Below are 19,924 nucleotides of genomic sequence, written 5' to 3'. Positions count from 1 at the left end.
AACTGCTCTGGAGCCCCCATTGTCCACTAAAACTTGTGTATTCAAAAAAAGTCTACGTATGTTAACACTAGTAGATCTATTCGGGATAAAACCCGACTGATCAGGATGAATGAGCTTTTGGACACTTCTTTTTAAACGTGTTGCAAGCACTTTTGCTAGGATTTTTACGTCTGACCCCAACAACGAGATCGGGCGATATGAGGCCGGGTCCATAGAGTCTTTGTCCTCTTTAGGAATAACCACTATTGTGGCTTCCAACATCGAAGAGGGCAGAGCTCCACACTCAAAGGAATGCCTCAATGTCTCCAACAGTTGTGGCAGCAGGACCTCTCCATATCTCTTATAGACCTCGATTGGCAGACCATCAGGTCCTGGTGCTTTTAAGTTAGTCATCCCTGCCACCGCACTTTGGAGTTCCTCAATAGTAATCGGGGCCTCCAATACTGCTAGATCTTCTACTGTTACTGTTGGCATATTCAACTTCCCCAAAAAAGCAGCTATGGCTCCCCCTTCACTCCCCCCTTGGGACTTATATAGTGAACTGTAATACCGATAAAATACCTTATTAATAGTGGATGTTTCAGATGTAATCTCCCCCTCTGGGGTCCTAATCGCCAATATCGCTGGAGGGGCCGTATTTGCTTTAATCAACAGGGACAACATTCGTCCCACTCTCTCTCCCTCCCCAAAGTTTGCTTGTTTCTGCAGTATACATCTATTTTCCATCTTACGCCTAGTAATTATCTTGAATTCTTGCTGTTTATCCAGCCAAGCCTTCTGGGTAGTAGGATTCGGGTTTATAGTATACTGTCTTTCTGTCTCTAGTACCGCCTTAGTAACTTCCTCCTCCTGTTTTTTCAATTCGGCCCTGTTCCTAGCAGTTGATTGGATAAAAAGACCTCTTAAAAAGGCTTTTAAAGAGTCCCAAACAACTCCTACTGGCGCTGTACCTACATTAGTATTAATAAATTCCTTTAGGTCAGTTGTCACCCGGTCCGTATCTTTCATTAATTCCAGCCAAGCAGGGTCGATTTTCCATTGGCCAGAGTATTGTTTCTTGCCAACACAAAGTGTCAATATTAGGGGGGAGTGGTCTGAGATACTTCTTGGACCATATTCTATCTCATCCACTCGCGGCATCGCACTACTATTTAACAAAGCCATATCGAGTCTCGATAATGTAGAGAAGGAGGCTGAGTAACAAGAATATTGTCGCTCCCTCGGATACCGAGTGCGCCATGCATCGTATAAACCTGCCTCACTTAAGAAGCGAGCTAACCTCGTGGGATCTTTCACTATTGGTGTATTTACGATTGGGAACCTGTCCATAGATTTATCCAAAACTTCATTAAAGTCCCCTACTACTATCACAGGGATACCAGGTTTGTCTATTACAAAAGATAATAACTCATATAAAATCTCTAATTTAAATGGAGGAGGGACATATATGTTGGCTATCACGTAGGGACTATTCTCGATTTGGCAGTATAAAAAAACATATCTACCCTTTGCATCTATACAACTATTATGGCAAAGAAACCGAACCGCCCTATCGACAAGAATACTAACCCCTCTTGCATAGGTTGAAAATACGGAATGAAACTGGGTCTGGTATTTCCGACCTTGCAGACACCGAATCGTGTCACCTGTTAAATGCGTCTCCTGAAGACACAGTAGTCCAGGTCCTTTGCCCTCTAAAGCTGACAAAACCACTTTCCTTTTGGTCGGATCTCCCAGACCCCGCACATTCCATGATACTATCTTAATTCTTTTCGCCTGCATCACCGCTTGGCAATCTGTAAATTAGGCAGATTTCTCAATAACCTTTGAAAGAATAAAAAATAAAAATAAAAATATATAAGTATATTGACACCAGTGAAAACCCTCCCCCTTCCTATCCCTTTCCTGCCAGTCAACAACCCGCACATTGGGTGGTCTAAACCAAGAAAAGCAAAAGGAAGGAGAAAAAGAGAAGAGTGAAAAATATACAAACATGATAATACCATAGAATTCTCTCTCTCCCCCTTTCCCCTTAATTTTACATATGTGTATCCAAAGAATTCTTTCTCTCCCTTTTTCCCTTTAATTTTACGTATGTGTGTCCTATATTCTACATAATAGTGCATCTCAAAATTTGTGTATCCTTGTATCATTTTTGTTACTCTTCCCTTTCCCCACCCTCCCATCCCTTCTCTCCCTCCTCCCCTTTTACCATACCCCCTCCCCCACCCTCCCCTCCCTTGCCCCATAGGGCTACCCCCTAGGGGTATATTTGTGACCTTCTCACGACACTCCCACCACTCACCCATATCTATCCTACTGGGTGCTTTCACCCAGGATCTACCCCCACTCATGGGGACTTCTTGTCCCCCACTACAAATGCTTACTTACACTCAACACACCCTTGTTACTCAACCCCAACCCCCACCTACATTGTGCAGTATATCAAGTATAGCAAATTACAGCAAATACATTCCCTATTCCTACCTACCCCCCCAAAACATATGCCCCTAGGTCCTTTAAGGTCCACCCAACTACTTTGCAGTGTGCATTTATAGATCCTTTTTTGTTTCATCTAACCATTGGGATGCTTCCCCTGGCGTATTGAAAAAGAACGTTTTCCCTAATGCATTCACCCTTAAACGCGCTGGATATAAGAGCGCATATTCTAACTTAAATTTAACCATTTCTCGTTTGACTGGTATGAATTCTGCTCTTCTTTTCTGGAGGTCAGGGGAGAAATCAGGGTACAGGGAGACCCTAGCTCCCTTATACCTGATGTCTCCCCTCGTTCTAGCCTCTCGTATTAGGGACACTTTATCCTGGTAATTAAGAATTTTGAGCATTATAGGCCTAGGGCGCTCCCCCGCCTGGCGAGATTTTACCGGGGTACGATGTGCCCGTTCTATTGCAAATAATGGGGTAAATATTGCAGTCCCAAAAAATTCTCGGAGCCACCCCTCAAGGAAGCCAATCAGATTAGTCCCCTCGCAATGTTCGGGAAGGCCTAGCACTCTAATGTTATTTCTTCGATTTCTGTTCTCCATCTCATCGAGTTTATCCGCTTGTGTAGTAACTATTCTCTTAAGCGCTTCAACTTCCTGGCTCACCGGTCTCAGCTCGTCTTCTATTGTGCCCATGCGTTCCTCAAGTTCGGTAGTTCTTAATATAGTCCTATTCAATTCCTGCCTCATAATCAACAGTTCCTCTTTTATATGTTTTAACTGCACATCAAAATTGGATATCGAATCTTTGCATTCCTTAATTGCGTTGAAAATGTCCCTTAATGTAGGTTCCTCCTCCATGTTACCTGTCGTAGGTAGATGGGAGCTAGTTGTTTCTGGATTTGTTGATACTGTTCCTAGTTTACTTCCCCCTCCTCCCTTGCTGCCCCCCAATTTAGCAGCTATTGGAGTGGGGGGGTTGGCCACAGACTGGCCTTGACTCCTTCTATCGGCTGAAGAGTTTTTAATGTCTTTATTGTGTAAGTTTACCTGCTGGGAGCTTGATTTGGTGGGTGAAGTTGGGCCAGAGTGAGCATAGCGCTCCAGTTTTGCCGCCGCCGACGCCGAGGCCATTTGGTTAGTTTTGTCCTTGGCGGCGCGCGTAATTTGTTGACCCTCTGAGGGTGTTTGCACCTCAGGAGATCTTTTCCTTGACATAGTTAGATTAAATCAATTTTATGGCCACATAAAAGCCCGTCTTACACACCAAAAAAAAAAAAAAAAAAATTCCAAGGGGAGGAGGACCGTAGTATTATGGCGTCACTCCTAGTGTAGGTGACACTCCCTCATTCCCAGAGGGGGCGCTACTAATCAACCACTAGCCTCCAACCTCAACAAACAGTCCCCTCGCCAAAGACTAATCGCCATATAGTGATATACTTATACTTATGTACTTATGTATATATACTTATATTCACAGTATATTATCAAAATAGAGAAAAGCAATCAGTGGTTTACTTCATCCGTGATTTAAGACCATAGAAAGAGCACTTATCTCGATTACCAGTACATAGTCCCATGGAACCCAAGTAACAGGGCATTTCAGATCATCCTCTCACTTCCCCGCAGGGTTAAGCAGACAGTGAAATTACATATTTGTTGCCACTTATCTTAATGCAGGTCCATAATCATACAGCGTACAGCCGGTCTGTGCAGGGTATCCAAGTTGTCCTGATCTTTCTCTTTACTGTCAGAGCTGTTATCCAAGTCTTTCTCTCTCTCCTCCAAAACTTTCCGGCAAGCAACACTGTCTGTGTGAGCTATGCTTCACCTGACAGCTAGCCTGGCTAGAGAATAGAAAGCGGCAAGCGAAAAAGGGGGGGGCCGGGAGGGGGGAGCTCTACATAGGAGTTCCCTCTCACCTAAAAATATGTCAGGTACCCCACAGCCCAGAGCACTCCAAGCTCGTCCGGCATAGGTATCGGGCCCGCCGCACGTGGCTGCACGCCAAGCTCGTCCAAGGCAGAGCCTCTACAGCGACACGCTGATCCAGGAGCCGCACGTAGTCTCGCGGGATCACCACCGTGACTCTCGGCTCCTGGTCTGACAGCCCGACACAGACCGCAGCGATCCCCGTACTCCAAGAAGACCAGGGGGAAAGAAAAAAAAAAGCACTCGAGCTTGAAGGTAGTAACTGCAGCGGCACAGTTTAGTGTGTCAAACCCTCAGCGATAGATGGCCAAGCATAGCTAAGCATAGAATCTGAGAGCCATACAGACGCTGTATCCTAAAGGGCTTTTGGGCGGCATCAGGTAATCCAGGGAGGGTCAAAACAGGGACATCAAAGCAGGCAGGGCCACACGGGACAGAGCAACTCCATGCTCTCACTCTCCACACACCTCCCCTCCCATCCACATCCGGTCACACCCCCGTCGTGCTGATGCCTCTTCTTTTAGTTCATATCCTTCTTCATCAATACACTCCCCCTCCCCACCACCACCGTAATCATCTGATGCGGCGGGGGTTAATACAACTAAGGGGCTGTCACAGGCTTTGATCAAAGCAGCCCAACTGTGCCCTCAATTTTCACCCAGCTCCTTCATTCATAGAATTCTTACTACAGCTTCCATGAATGAGACAGAATTTATGAATGGAGGATAGGCAGATGAAGTATAGGTCCGTCTCCTCCATTCATAAATCACCTTTCATTCAAGGGCGTGTTTATGGACAGAGGAGGATTTTACCTAAAAGAAGAGACATCAGCACAACAGTCATATTCTACTGGCTGTAAGTTATGTCCCTTGTGCTGATTTTTCAGTTTTTTTATTTTGCCTGCACTAAGGCTTTACATTTTAACACACTGCATTAAAAACAAATTATGCATATTGTAGCACCGGGCTCCTGAAGAGCACACGCTATGTTTCTGTCAATTTAAATGTTCCTAAGACCATAGTTGGGTTTTAGGGTTAATTGTGGTAAATTATGGTCTCAGTATCAGTTTGGCTGGACTGTATTGTGTTCTGCCTGGCAATAGGTGTCAGTGTCACCTTTGACAGGCATTGGAACGCAGTCCGGTTGGACGCATTGGGTGCCAATCTTTCTCGGAACCAATCAGTGGGTGCGTGGTCTCGCTGTGTATTCTGGGAAACGGTACTTAAGGTACTGAGGCCACGTGATTCGAGGTTCCAGTCCAGAAGTATGTTCTGACTCCATGGTCCTGGTCCTCCTGACCAGCCCCCAGAGGCCCTCATGGCCTGGGGTGTGGATCCATCCGTTTCCGAGTCTCGGGGCTGGCTAGCCTGGGGCACAGTAACTGGAAGGAGGGTTCCAAGGTGGTCCGGTGCTGTCTTGGTTTTGGAAAGGCCCAGTAATTGAAAACACAACCAACGGAGGACTCTTCAGAAGAGGGCCATGCACAAGGCTGGCTGCTCAGCAAGAGCCTGGAAGCTTACGCTGGAAAGGACACCAGGTGAATCCACACTCGTACGGTATCGACGGACTGGCTGCAAGATACTTGTACCGTATGAGAGTCTCTAATTTTATCCTTCAGTTACAACCAAGTCTGTGAGAGAGACTTTTCATTCTAAAGTTCTACAACCAAGTCTGTGGCAGAGACTTTGCTTTATCTTAATCACCTGTCAGTTTCTAAATTCACCAAAAGGGGATTTATCGGATAGTTGTAATATCCAGTTGTGAATGGCTATTCCCTGGATTGCATAGAGAGAGACATTCAAGTGTCAGCAGTTCCAATAGTACCTGAGCTTTACTACCCATACCCTCTATTCCCTACCGAGAGACTGTGTTCTGTTCAACGTTTTGCAAATAAAAAATCCCTAAAGTGGATCCAGTGTCAGTCTCTGCAGTTCATTGGGCCATCTACCTCGGGAAACCCCTAGACGCACACGAGGTCAAGAAGGTAACGGTAAGCCCAAAAAAAATCAGTTGCTCCTTCGGGGGTCAGTGCTACAATATTAAAAAAAAAAAAAAAAAAAAACGTGTTTTGTTATGCAGTGCTGTAAACTGGGCCTTAAAGAGGAAGTAAACCCCTTCAAACCACTTTGACCTACAGGTAAGCCTAGATTAAGGCTTACCTGTAGGTCCAAGCAATATCTCCTAAACCTATATGGTTTAGGAGATATTTGCCCGAAAATGGGCACCGCTGTCTACGGCGCATGCGCCGTAGACAGCGGCGCGCAGGCGCACTAAATGCGGCAAGTCCAAGAATGGATTTGCCTAATTTGTCCACTCCCGTGCGCATGCGAGGGAGTGACGTCATCGCGGCTTCGCCGAATGGCAGCGTCGGAGCTGCGAGACGCGACTCCCGTGCGCATGCGCAGGAGTGACGTCATCGCGGCTTCGCCGCTGTCATTGGTCGGAGCTGCGAGACGCCACCAGCAAGATGGACGCGGCGGACTACAGGGATCAGCGGCGACTTCGCTGGCTCCTGTGTCAGGTAAGTGACACATAATGAGCTACTATGCGATGCATAGTAGTCCATTATGCTTTACCTTTGCAGGGAAAAAAAGAGGAAGTAAACCCATCAGGGTTTACTTCCTCTTTAAGTTAGAACTGGTTTATGTAGTATGAAAGGGATAGGACTAAGGCCTCATGCACACGCGTGTTCAGAGGCAGTTGGACACTTTTTTTCAACTGCCCCTGAACTCATTCAATGTTATCCTATGTGTCCATGTACACAGTCTCGTTTTTTGCCGTTTTTATGCAGTTGCGTTTAACCTTGTTTTTCCAGAAGCAAAATGGGTTCAGACGCAAAAATTTCCACATTTCAGACGCAAAACACGGCTAAACGCGGCACCCGCGTTTAGCCGCATTTGCGTTTATATGCGTTTTTTAAAGGAACCCAACTTTTTGGACCTGAAAACTCAGAAATATGATGGAAAACCATAGAAAACAATAAAAAAAGTTTAAAAAAATGTTGTAATTACTTATATAATTCATAGAGCATATTTACTTTGTGATACAATCCCATAAAATCTCTAGTGTTTCCAGTAGCTTGGACAATGAGGAATGCCTCCACTTCTTTGCCCCAAACCCTCATCCAATTTCTAATCTAATCAGTGACTCCACCTAGTCTGGCCAGACCATAGCATTGTCTTTTTTTCACATAGAAAACCTGCATACCAATGTCTAGTCAGCCCCAACCCCCGACCATGTTTCCATGTTCAACACCCATCCTTCATGAAACTGAAACTTTTTTCCACAAGCCACCCCCCTTCCCCAAAGCTAGGCTTGTCCACACCTTGCATTGTGATTAGCAAGTTGATCATCTTGGAAGACACATCTCTGAAAATGACTTCCGATGTAACCCAAAACCAATTAATTGAAGTAATTCAGAATCACATGCAATTATGGGACAAATCCCATATGGCAGAAATAGTTAAAAAAACATGCTTTGAGAGCTTGGGGAGGGTCTACATGATGTTATCTTTATAAACGCTTATAAACATAAACGCGGCTAAACGCAGCATGCAAATGCAGGAAAACGGGCGTTTCTAAACGTGCGTTTTCAGCTTTTTTTTAGCAGAGTTTTCACCGGTGTCTCGTGTGCATGAAGCCTAACTTGTATATGCTGTGGTAGATTGCTGGCATAAGGGGGACTGAGCTCTGTGTGCTGGGTTGCAAATCACACTGATGCATGTTTGCTGAAATGTAGATCTTGCTGTTGGCATGAATTGTATTTAGCGATCTGTGTGTGTTTCAGGGTAGGGATGGATCTCACTGGTGGCATAGATACTGGGAAGGAATCTGAGAGTCTTGGGATGCAGATCTCACTGCTAAAATGAATACTGGTAGGTAAGCTGTGTGGTCCGGAGTGACGTGATGCTTGTGAATGGGTTGTGTGTACAATGGTGACGTGGATAATAGGGAGATGAGGTACATGTCTGTAGCCAGGAACTGGATACTGTATATACCTATTCCTGCAATCAAGAGACACCGTGTGGCATTGTTTCAGGGGGAGCTGTTTCCCTCTAGTGTTGAGTGTGATGCTGACCTGTTACCTTCTTAATCAGAGACAAGGCAGAGCAAAGCATCTTGGGATATGTAGTCCTTATGGATAGGATTCACCCTCTGTCTGAATTGGTGGAACTACAACTACAGCTGGCTGATTGGGAAGAGCAGACCACTGAGAGAGACTATAAGAGGGAGGGATTGAGGCTTGGCATGCTCTCTTGGGACCCGGTGTGGTGCTGGGTGCAGGGAATCTGTGGTAGTGTGAGATGCAGCTGAGTCAAGGCCTGCACTGACAGAATTATCCAGCGGATATCTGGAGGGACACCTGTGGACAGCTCCCCTTAGCTGTTTAGCAGCAGCCTGGAGGCCGTTCCTATCTAGAGTTGCCACATCATCCCTTTAATCCAGGACACATGAATTACACAGGTTGTGAGGCCGATTTAATGCAGATAAGGCACCAAGTGAGTTTAATTACCACCTTAATCAGCCACAGAACCTGTGAAATTCATGTGTGTCCCAGATAAAAGGGATGATGTGGCAACCTTATTCCTATCCCATCCATCCTGCCTGCAATGGTATCAGATTCGGGTGAGCTGTGGCACGCTGCGGCATAGGCCGGATGTCATCCCTTGAGCCATGTTCCTGAGAGACCAACATCATCATCATCTCTTGTTCCAGTGTGGTGATCGGGCAACGGCCCAATCTTATAGACACTGTATATAGACACTATTGTCTCCTGCACTCCTTATCGACTTTAGTTCCAAGGATTTAGACCAAACATCATATATACTGTACATACATCCTTGCTTTCCATGGCTCTGCTGTTGCTTGTAGTTCCACAGAAAGTAACATCTTTAAGTCAGTGATCACTGTGAATCCAGTTACAGTTTAAAGCGGTAGTAAACCCGCATTTTTTTTTTTTTTTTTTTAAAACCTGCAAAGCAAAAGGCATAATGAGCTAGTATGCACCGCATACTAGCTCATTATGAAATACTTACCTTAGAACGAGGCCCCGACATCTCGCCCGATCCACGCCGAGGAAGCCGACATGCTCCCTCGGCGTCTCTTCCGGGTATCGCGGCTCCGGCGCTGTGAGTGGCCGGAGCCGCGATATCGTCACTCCCGCGCATGCGCGCGGGAGATTTAAATCCGGCCGGACGAGCGCTGCCGGATTTTCGCGGAGAGAACCCCCTTGTGCGCATGCGCCGCTGCAGTCAGCGGCGCATACCGAGGGGAATATCTCCTAAACCGTACAGGTTTAGGAGATATTTTTTTTACCTACAGGTAAGCCTTATTATAGGCTTTCCTGTAGGTAAAAGTTAAAAAAGTGGGTTTACTTCCACTTTAATTTACACAGGAAGATTATTTGTTGTTTATTCACAACTTATTGAGTCAGTTGCCTTACTTTACCATCCAAAGTTTCCTTTTCATGCAGTTAAACATCAAGGGCTAGCTGAAGATCAACCAGACTGCTACACAGAAACACAGGACTACTTTCACCTCCCTCCCCACTTCAGGGATTTGTTTTACTGACACTTATAGAGCTATAATTCACCAAGAACTATCTGAAAGAGCAGGTTTAATTGCCATACAGTTCTCATTGCTAAAAATTGTACTTGTTATTTACTGTTCTGCATTTATGTGTAAAGGAGCAGTAGAGAGGGGTCTCACACTCATAAGAGCCATTCCTCTTTTCTCCTGTAGCCTGTTCACATAGGTATTATAATGCTTGGTTGAGCACAGAGAATTCACTCCTTTGCTGTCATTTGGAGGAAAGGGAAAATAAATCATTAACCCAGGGTGTCGGAGGACTCACAGGGTCGGGACAACCAGGGGTATTGATTCATCTTGTGACCCTCAAGAGGGCAGCGCTACATGTGTTAGAATGCATATATTAATGGAGGAAGTGGCGGCTGGTGCTCCAACTGGGGGGGGGGGGTCAAACAAACGTTAATGTTAATAACAAAATATCCATTTGTAGTTTATACATAATTATAAAAAGAAAATAGTAAATGTTCTTTGTAACTTATAAAAGGTCCATCCATAATAAGACATTTTAAAAATCTTTTACAGTGCCTTGAAAAAGTATTCATACCCCTTGACATTTTCCACATTTTGGCATGTTACAACCAAAACGTAATTATATTTTTATTTTATGTGATAGACCAACACAAAGTGGCACATAATTGTGAAGTGGAAGAAAAATGATAAATGGTTTTCAATTTTTTTTACAAATAAATATGTGCAAAGTGTGGAGTGCATTTGTATTCAGCCCCCCTGAGTCAATACTTTGTAGAACCGCCTTTCACTACAGAGCTTCAAGTCTTTTGGGGGATGTCTCTATCAGCTTTGCACATTTAGACAGTGGAATTTTTGCCCATTCTTCTTTGCAAAATATGTAAAGTAAATGTGTAGCGCTAAAGATATGTCTTGATCGCGGTCACCTGATACTGGTGATCATCAAGAGACAAAGCGATCTGTGGATTCAGTGATGTATCACTGGTGTGCAATAATAACTTTGTGTGTAAACAATAGTGTACATATAAATGCAAGTAATGAAACCATATACGATGCAAATATCTCAAATTATCATCATGTCAAAAGTATATAACACACTAGAAAGTGTATATATAATTTTTTTTTAAAGATGGATAGATGATCATATAATGACATATAATCAGTGTCCACACTATGTGCAAATGTGATGCAGTGTAATAACCTGGACAAGTTATATACACAGAAATGTGTCTTAGGCCTCTTTCACACGGGGCGGATCAGTAATGATCCGCCCCGTGATGATCCGCTCGCTCAGCGGGGATCGCTCCGTTGTCCCCGCTGAGCCGGCTGCGGACAGGGCGGTCTCCGCACACTGTGCGGGGACCGCCCTGTCAGCTCTCCGCTCTCCTCTATGGGGATCGGACGAGCACGGACCGTGTGTCCGTGTTCATCCGATCCGCTCTGCAGACGGACAGAAAAATAGGATTTTCCTCCGTCTGCAGAATCGGACATTTGCGGAGGCGGACAATAGCGGGTGTCTGCGGATGCTCATCCGCAGACACCCGCTATCCCATAGGGATGAATGGATGTCCGTATTTCATCCGCAAACGGATGGATGAAATACGGACATACCATCAGCATGTGTGAAAGGGGCCTTAAATATATACCATGCAGACGTAGATTAAAATATAGTGTTCATAATACAAACACAATAATGCATACAGCAAATAAACAATAAAGGTAAAAGTCGCCAGTGACAATACACTAAAAGCAAATGAATAAAACTACTAAGTCCATGTGATTATGAAGCCACAACAGGAATTCAAAGTAGTCTTATGCCGCGTATACACGACCGGACTTTTCAACATCAAAGGTCCGACGGAACGATTCCGGCAGACCGTTCGATCGTGTGTGGGCTGTAGCGGACTTTTCCGCCGGACCCAGTTCCTACCGAGAAATCCGCTCGTGTGTATGCTAGTCCGACGGACAAAAACCGACACGAGGGCAGCTGTTGGCTACTGACTATGAACTTCCTTATTCTAGTCCAGTCGTACGTCATCACGTTAGAATCCGTTGGACTTTGGTGTGATTGTGTGTGGGCAGGTCTGTTCATTCGGAAAGTCCGTCAGAACTCTGTCAGAACTCCGCCGAAAGTCTGTCGGACCTAGTCCCTCGAAAAGTCCAGTCATGTGTACGCGTCATTAGGGGTGATGTTTGTGTTTCATTCACATATATAATGATCTTTAGAGGAAATCAACAACGATCAGCCGTTATGACAACACCTGGGATAGTACCTCCACCTTCTGGGAATGGGGGGATTCGGTACTCTTACCCTGGGTAGTGGATCCACACGCCAGCAGCGGTGAATAAAACAGAAATCGATGTGGATGCGGTAGGCATGAATCGAACTCCAAAGACGAGGTACTCCAACTCCTTCCTTGATGACCACTGGGAATCCAGGATACGACTCAGCAGCCACAATCCTCCAAATAGTGATGACTATTAAGGTATAGAAGAGAAAAAAAACCTCCACATAGTGTAAATCAAAAATGGTGGGGTTTATTGAAGTAAAAAGTCCAACATCCAGACAGATGAGTACTATAAAAAGTAATTCAATTGAACAAATAAAATGGCGTAGTAATTGTGGCTTGACAAGCGTAATAACTCTATGCGTTTCGTCTGCAAAGACTTCAACTGGGGTGTGCAAAATAGCTCAAGCTCTGTCAGATTGGATGGAGAGTGTCTGTGAACAACAATTTTCAAGTCTTGCCACAGATTCTCAATTGAATTTAGGTCTGGCACATTCTAACACATGAATATGTTTTGATCTAAGCAATTCCATTGTAGCTCCGGCTGTTTATTTAGGGTGGTTGTCCTGCTGGAAAGCGAACCTCCGCCCCATCTCAAGTCTTCTGCATACTCTGATGCCGCGTACACACGACCGGATTTTGCGGCAGAAAAGGTCAGATGGAATCATTCTGTCGGATTTTCCGATCGTGTGTGGGCTTCATCTGACTTTTTTCTTCAAAAATTCAGATGGACCTTGAAATAGAACATGTTTCAAATCTTTCCGATGGAATCAATTTCTATCGGGAAAAGCGTTCGTCTGTATGCTGGTCCAATGGACCAAATACGATGCAAGGGCAGCTATTGACTACTGGCTATTGAACTTCCTTTTCTAGTGCTGTTATACATCATCGCACTCAAAACGAATGGACTTTGGTGTGATCGTGTGGGAAGCCCGTTCGGTCGGAACTCCGTCTGAACTCCATCGGGAAAACCGTCCGACCTTTTCTGCCAGAAAGTCCGGTTGTGTGTACGTGGCATAACAGGTTTTCTTCCAAGATTGCCCTGAATTTAGCTCCATCCATCAACTCAAATCCAGCTTCCCTGTCCTTGTTGAACAAAAGCATCCCCAAAACATGATGCTGCCACCACCATGTTTCACGGTGGGGATGGTGTTTTCAGGGTGATGTGCAATGTTAGTTTTCTGCCACACATAGCGTTTTGCTTTTAGGCCAAAAAGTTCAATTTTGGTCTCATCTGACCAGAGCACCTTCTTCCACATGTTTGCTGTGTCCCTCACATGGCTTCTCGCAAACTGCAAATGGGACTTCTTATGGCTTTCTTTCAACAATGGCTTTCTTCTTGCCACTCTTCCATAAAGACCAGATTTGTGGAGTGCACAACTAATAGTTGCCCTGTGGACAGATTCTCCCACCTGAGCTGTGGATCTCTGCAGCTCCTCCAGAGTTACCATGGGCCTCTTGGCTGCTTCTCTGATTAATGCGCTCCTTGCCCGGCCATTCAGTGTAGGTGGACGGTCATGTTTGGTAGGGTTGCAATTGTCCCATACTCTTTCCATTTTTGGATGGTGGATTGAACATTGCTCCGTGAGATGTTCAAAGCTTGAGATATATATTTTTTTTATAACCTAACCCTGCTTTAAACTTCCCAACAACTTTATCCCTGACCTGTCTGGTGTGTTCCTTGACCTTAATAATGCTGTTTGTTCACTAAGGTTCTCTAACAAACCTCGGAGGGCTGCACAGGAGGGACACGTTGGAACAGCTGTATTTATACTGAGACTAAATTTCACATTTACTAATTAGGTGACTTCTGAAGGCAATTGGTTCCACTAGATTTTAGTTAGGGGTATCAGAGTAAAGGGGGCTGAATACAAATGCACACCACATTTTTCAGATATTTATTTGTAAAAAAAATTAGAAAACCATTTATAATTTTCCTTCCACTTTACAATTATGTGTCACTTTGTGTTGGTCTATCACATAAAATCCCAATAAAATAAATTTATGTTTTTGGTTGTAACATGACAAAATGTGAAAAATGTCAAGCAGTATGAATACTTTTTCAAGGAACTGTATCCCTTAAAGAGGAAGTAAACCCTGATGGGTTTACTTCCTCTTTTTTTCCCTGCAAAGGTAAAGCATAATGGACTACTATGCATCGCATAGTAGCTCATTATGTGTCACTTACCTGACACAGGAGCCAGCGAAGTCGCCGCTGATCCCTGTAGTCCGCCGCATCCATGTTGCTGGTGGCGTCTCGCAGCTCCGACGAATCACAGCGGCGAAGCCGCGATGACGTCACTCCCGCGCATGCGCACGGGAGTCGCGTCTCGCAGCTCCGCCGCTGCCACTCGGCGAAGCCGCGATGACGTCACTCCCACGCATGCGCACGGGAGTCGACAAATTAGGCAAATCCATTCATGGATTTGCCGCATTTAGTGCGCCTGCGCGCCGCTGTCTACGGCGCATGCGCCGTAGACAGCGGTGCCCATTTTCGGGCAAATATCTCCTAAACCATATAGGTTTAGGAGATATTGCTTGGACCTACAGGTAAGCCTTAATCTAGGCTTACCTGTAGGTCCAAGTTGTTTGGAAGGGTTTACTTCCTCTTTAACCCATATTACCTTTCATATGTACTGTATGTCAAAACTCAAACTTGGTAATCCCTGAAATATTAGTAAGTAAATGACTGTTTTTGGCATCATTCTGAGCACGCAATTCGGGAAACTCACAGAAACAGGCCACGTGCAGCATGAGATTTTTTACCTCTTGTCAACACATCCAGTATGAAAATACCTGCCTTGGAAACCACAATGGTATTTGTGTAATCTTCCCCTGCAAACCAAACACCCAGAATACAATGAGCTGCAGGAGAGAACCCGAGCACGTAGGACGCATGGTGATCCTAACAATGAACAAGTTTGGGCTTGTATATGTAAATCAATAACCAAATAATACAACATAAACGTAAACCAGACTGTCATTGCGGCTGTGCTATTAACTTTTGTTTATCAATTAAAAATACTTTATTTATTTAAAGATATTCTTTGTAGATAAATGTCCTAATAAAGGATTCACAGTGTCTCAAAAATTGGCTATCACTTAAAAATACGGACAAAGTAATAATACTTCTGTGAATTATCATGTGCAATTCCCTAAATTTGCTTTCAGTGTAGTTTTATAGCACTTTAACTGCCATGCGAAACGGCATGTACGTTTTTTCTTTGCGCATGCCGGAAAAATTGAATGTTACTCGGATATTTTCTCTCTAATTCCCTGTACACACGGTCGGAAATTCCAATGGAAAAGGTCCGATCGGATTACATTGTCAGAAAATGTGTGGGCTCTATCGGACTTTTTCCATCCGAAATTCAGACGGAAAAAATTTGAGAGCAGAATCTCAAATTTTCAGACAAAAAAATCCGATCGGACTTTTTCCGATCGTTTGCAGAGAATTCCAATCGGACAAAGTGCCACGCATGCTCAGATCAAATTATGAGACCAAAGCTATTGGCTACTAGCGGCAACGTAGTCTCGTCGTAATGAACGAACGTCATCACATTCAGAACGATCGGATTTTCCGACAACTTTGTCTGACTGCGTGTATGCAACACCAGTTTAGGACAAACATCCGTCAGAAAAAAATCAGACGGATTTTGTTGTCAGAATGTCCGACCGTGTATACAAGGCATAAGTCTGATTTTATTCACTTATGAGAGTAGCGTGAATCAGGAAAATAACACATTTTGTACACTTGATGGAGCCAATTATCATAGGAAATAAATACCTATTTTCTATGATTGTCAGCTCCATCTAGTGTCCATAATGCAGTATTTTTCTGATTCACACTATTATTTATTATTATTATACAGGATTTATAGCACCAACAGTTTGTGCAGTGCTTTACAATATAAAATGTATGAAGAACATCCTACCTGGAGAGAAAATAGCCTAGTAACAGTCAATTGTGCTGGCATTCATGTGAATGTATATTGCTTTGCAGGGCAACTAGCTCTGTACATTGTTTATAGACACACACAAAGTGAAAACATAGGAACCCCTGGGCCAGGGGCATACCAGGTTAGTGTTCAATTAGCAGACAAGCAGGGTGGCTGAAAAATTAAACTTCTGGATACTGTTCAGGGCAAAAGAGGTTACCCTAATTTAACCACCCCTAAGGCCAGCCATAGACAGAGCAAATTTCTTTCCTGTAATAGCTGCTAGCGATAATTGCATGTAAAATCCAGCAGGCTGGTTGTACCCAAGTTGATCAACTTGGGTACAACCAGCCTGCTGGATTTTACATGCAATTATCGCTAGAAGCTATTGCAGAAAAAAAAGTACCAGATTCAGCCTGCCCATACATGGTTTGAATCTCAGCTGGTCCCTTCTGAACCGGCCAAGATGCGAACCATCTATGGTTGGCTTAAGTGGACAACACCTTCAAGTGTGAGTGTTGGTGCGAGCAAAATGATTATTTACAGACTACTCAGCTGTGAGAACAATGTGTAGTGCGCTTAATCAAAAATCCTTCCCAGATCGAAGATGTCTGCAATGTAGATAAAATGTATTTTTCTTTTTTTCCTACATCCTTTTATTATATTATTGTATTGTCCAAAGTTCATATCCTTTTTATTCCAATAGAAAGCAAGAATCAGACTTCGCATTGGACTTCAAAATTTTGGCACATCTTCATGTCCATCTCCTAAAACAGAGCAAATGTACAAGGTTGGTAAATATGTAGATTGACAGGTACTATGTATATGCTGAATGCATACAGACATACAGATTATGTGTGCTCTAAGAACATACATTATATTATCAAAAGTATTGGGACACCTGCTTTTACACGCATATGACCTTTAATGGCATCCCAGTCTTAGTCCTTAAAGTTCAATATTGAGTTGGCCCACCCTTTGCAGCTATAACAGCTTCAACTCTTCTGGGAAGGCTGTCCACAAGGTTTAGGAGTGTGTCTATGGGAAGGTTTGACCATTCTTCCATTTATGAAGTCAGGCAATGATGTTGGATGAGGAGGCATGGCTCACAGTCGCCGCTTTAATTCAACCCAAAGATGTTCAATCAGGTGGAGGTCAGGACTTGCTCATCTATGTCTTTATGGACCTTGTTTTGTGCACTGGTCCAAATCATTTGGTGGAGGGTGGATTATGGTGTGGGGTTATTTTTCAGGAGTTGGGCTTGGCCCCTTAATTGTGAAGGGAACACTTAAGGCATCAGTATACCAAGACATTTTGGACAATTTCATGTTCCCAACTTTGTGGGAACAGTTTGGGGATGGCTCCTTCCTGTTCCAACATGACTGCCCACCAGTGCACAAAGAAAGGTCTATAAAGACATGGATGAGTGAGTTTTGGGTGGAGGAACTTGACTGGTCTGCACGGAGTCCTGGCCTCAACTCAATAGAACACCTTTGGCGTGATTTAGAGTGGAGACTGTGAGCCAGGCCTTCTCTTCCACATCAGTGCCTGACCTCACAAATGTGCTTCTGGAAGAATGGACAAACATTCCCATTGACACCCTCCTAAACCTTGTGGACAGCCTTCCCTGAAGAGTTTGAGCTGTTATAGCTGCAAAGGGTGGGCCAACTCAATATTGAACCCTACAGACTAAGACTGGGATGCCATTAAAGTTCATGTGCGTGTAAAGGCAAATGTTACAATACTTTTGGTAATATACCGTATATACTCGAGTATAAGCCGAGATTTTCAGCCTCTTTTTTGAGGCTGAAAGTGCCCCCCTCGGCTTATACTCGAGTCATCGCTGTCTGCCTGCTCGATCAGCGTGTCGAGCAGACAGACAGCGGCCATTCTATAATTCAAAAGCCGCGCCTCCGGCTCCGCCTTCGCCTGTGATAGGCGGAACACTGAATTTCCCAGCAGCCTGTGTTCCGCCTATCACGGACATCGTCTCATCCTCGTACTACGGACGAGGATGAGACGATGTCCGTGATAGGCGGAACACAGGCTGCTGGGAAATTGTGTTCCGCCTATCACAGACAGGGAGGCGCGGCATTTGAACAGGGGAATGGGCGCCGACGAAGAGCGGTGATCCTGGGACGGGACCGGACGGAGGCTCGGCTCGGGACGGGACGGGACCGGACGGAGTCTCGGGACGGGACGGGACCGGACGGAGGCTCGGGACGGGACGGGACCGGACGGAGGCTCGGGACGGGACGGAGGCTCGGGACACAGGTAGGCTGGACACACAAGGCCACACACACACACACACACACACACACACACACACACACACACACACACACACGGATGGACACACACACACACAGGGATGGATGGATGGATGGACACACACACACACAGGGATGGATGGATGGACACACACACAGGGATGGATGGATGGATGGACACACACACACACAGGGATGGATGGATGGATGGACACACACACAGGGATGGATGGATGGATGGACACACACACACACAGGGATGGATGGACACACACACACACAGGGATGGATGGATGGATGGACACACACACAGGGATGGACAGGCATATCTCACCCTCGGCTTATACACGAGTCAATAGGTTTCCCAGTTTTTTGGGGGTAAATTGGGGGCCTCGGCTTATACTCGGGTCGGCCTATACTCGAGTATATACGGTAGTGTATTTACCTACCCCTAATAAATATAATACTATTTAAATACTACTAATGATAAATAAAAATATCCTAAATATTAACAATAAAAAATAGTTGACATTAATACATTTCTACATTGGAGGAATATTATTATACTAAAGGCAAGCCAAAACCTTTTGTAAGGAGTACTGAAGGGTTATGGTTTTTTTTGTGTGTCTACAACCCTTGTTGGGGAGGTTTCCCTTCATTTTTTGTCCCAGTGATCATTGAGAAAGGAAATGAGGGGAATCACTTTCATGGGGACACATAGCAATAAAATGAAAAGGGGTTAGAAGAACCTTTGATTTTTTATTTATTTTTTGCTGTCTCTATCACAGCTGACAGGGACAGAATGTGAGGGGGAAACCTCACCCGGCAATCAGATAGCAATTAAAATCCTGCAGAGATTTTAAGCTTTTTCCACTCTGTGAAAACTATAGATACATTTTAGTCCCGGTTCACACTGGTGCAGTGCGAGAACCCCATGTGATTTGAAAATGATTCGCACCACATTCCTGTTCAAATTACATGCCATTTTGCAGCAGTGCGATTTGAGCTATTCATTTTGTATTGCTCAAATCACACCTCACATCGCATCCAACATAAAATCTTTCACATTATACAAAAAAAAAAAAAAATGGGCTAACTTTACTGGTTGTTTTTTTTTTTTTTTTTTATTCATTAAAGTAATTTTTTCAAAAACATTTGCATTTGACAGACCGCTGCGCAAATACAGTGTGACATAAAATATTGCAACGACCACCATTTTATTCTCTAGGGTGTCTACTAAAATATATATATATATAATGTTTGGGGGTTCCAAGTAACTTTCTAGCAAAAAAAAATGATTTTAATTTGAAACCAACAAATGTCAGAAAAAGATTGTGTTTAAGTGGTTAAACTTTTTTCACTTACACACAAAGTCTATTCCATTGACAAATTGTTACAATGTACTTATACTTCAGTTCAACTGATAAAGAATGCTTTGATTCTTGGCAGACTGCCCAGTTTTTCTCTTCCTTTCTTTTGATGACTGTGGCTTCAGA

At 44.2% G+C, this 19,924-nt stretch overlaps 1 protein-coding gene across 2 annotated transcripts in view; it reads right to left on the bottom strand.

Annotated features, from left to right (window-relative positions):
* Positions 1-16,529: 16,529 nt before the first annotated feature.
* Positions 16,530-19,924, bottom strand: part of TTLL13 (tubulin tyrosine ligase like 13) — a 74,695-nt gene continuing 71,300 nt past the window's right edge. For both annotated transcript variants that reach the window (XM_077473462.1, XM_077473461.1), the window contains one exon: positions 16,530-16,925. In XM_077473462.1, the coding sequence (XP_077329588.1) occupies positions 16,913-16,925 (13 nt within the window). In that variant the 3' untranslated portion in view covers positions 16,530-16,912. The remainder of the gene's footprint in view (positions 16,926-19,924) is intronic.

The sequence above is a fragment of the Lithobates pipiens genome, unplaced genomic scaffold, assembly GCF_037356315.1.
Source record: "Lithobates pipiens isolate NorthernLeopardFrog02 unplaced genomic scaffold, aLitPip1_a1.2 Scaffold_8, whole genome shotgun sequence".
Lineage (NCBI taxonomy): Eukaryota > Metazoa > Chordata > Amphibia > Anura > Ranidae > Lithobates > Lithobates pipiens.
Note: the sequence above shows the minus strand (reverse complement) of the source record. Positions and strands in the feature narration are given on the sequence as shown.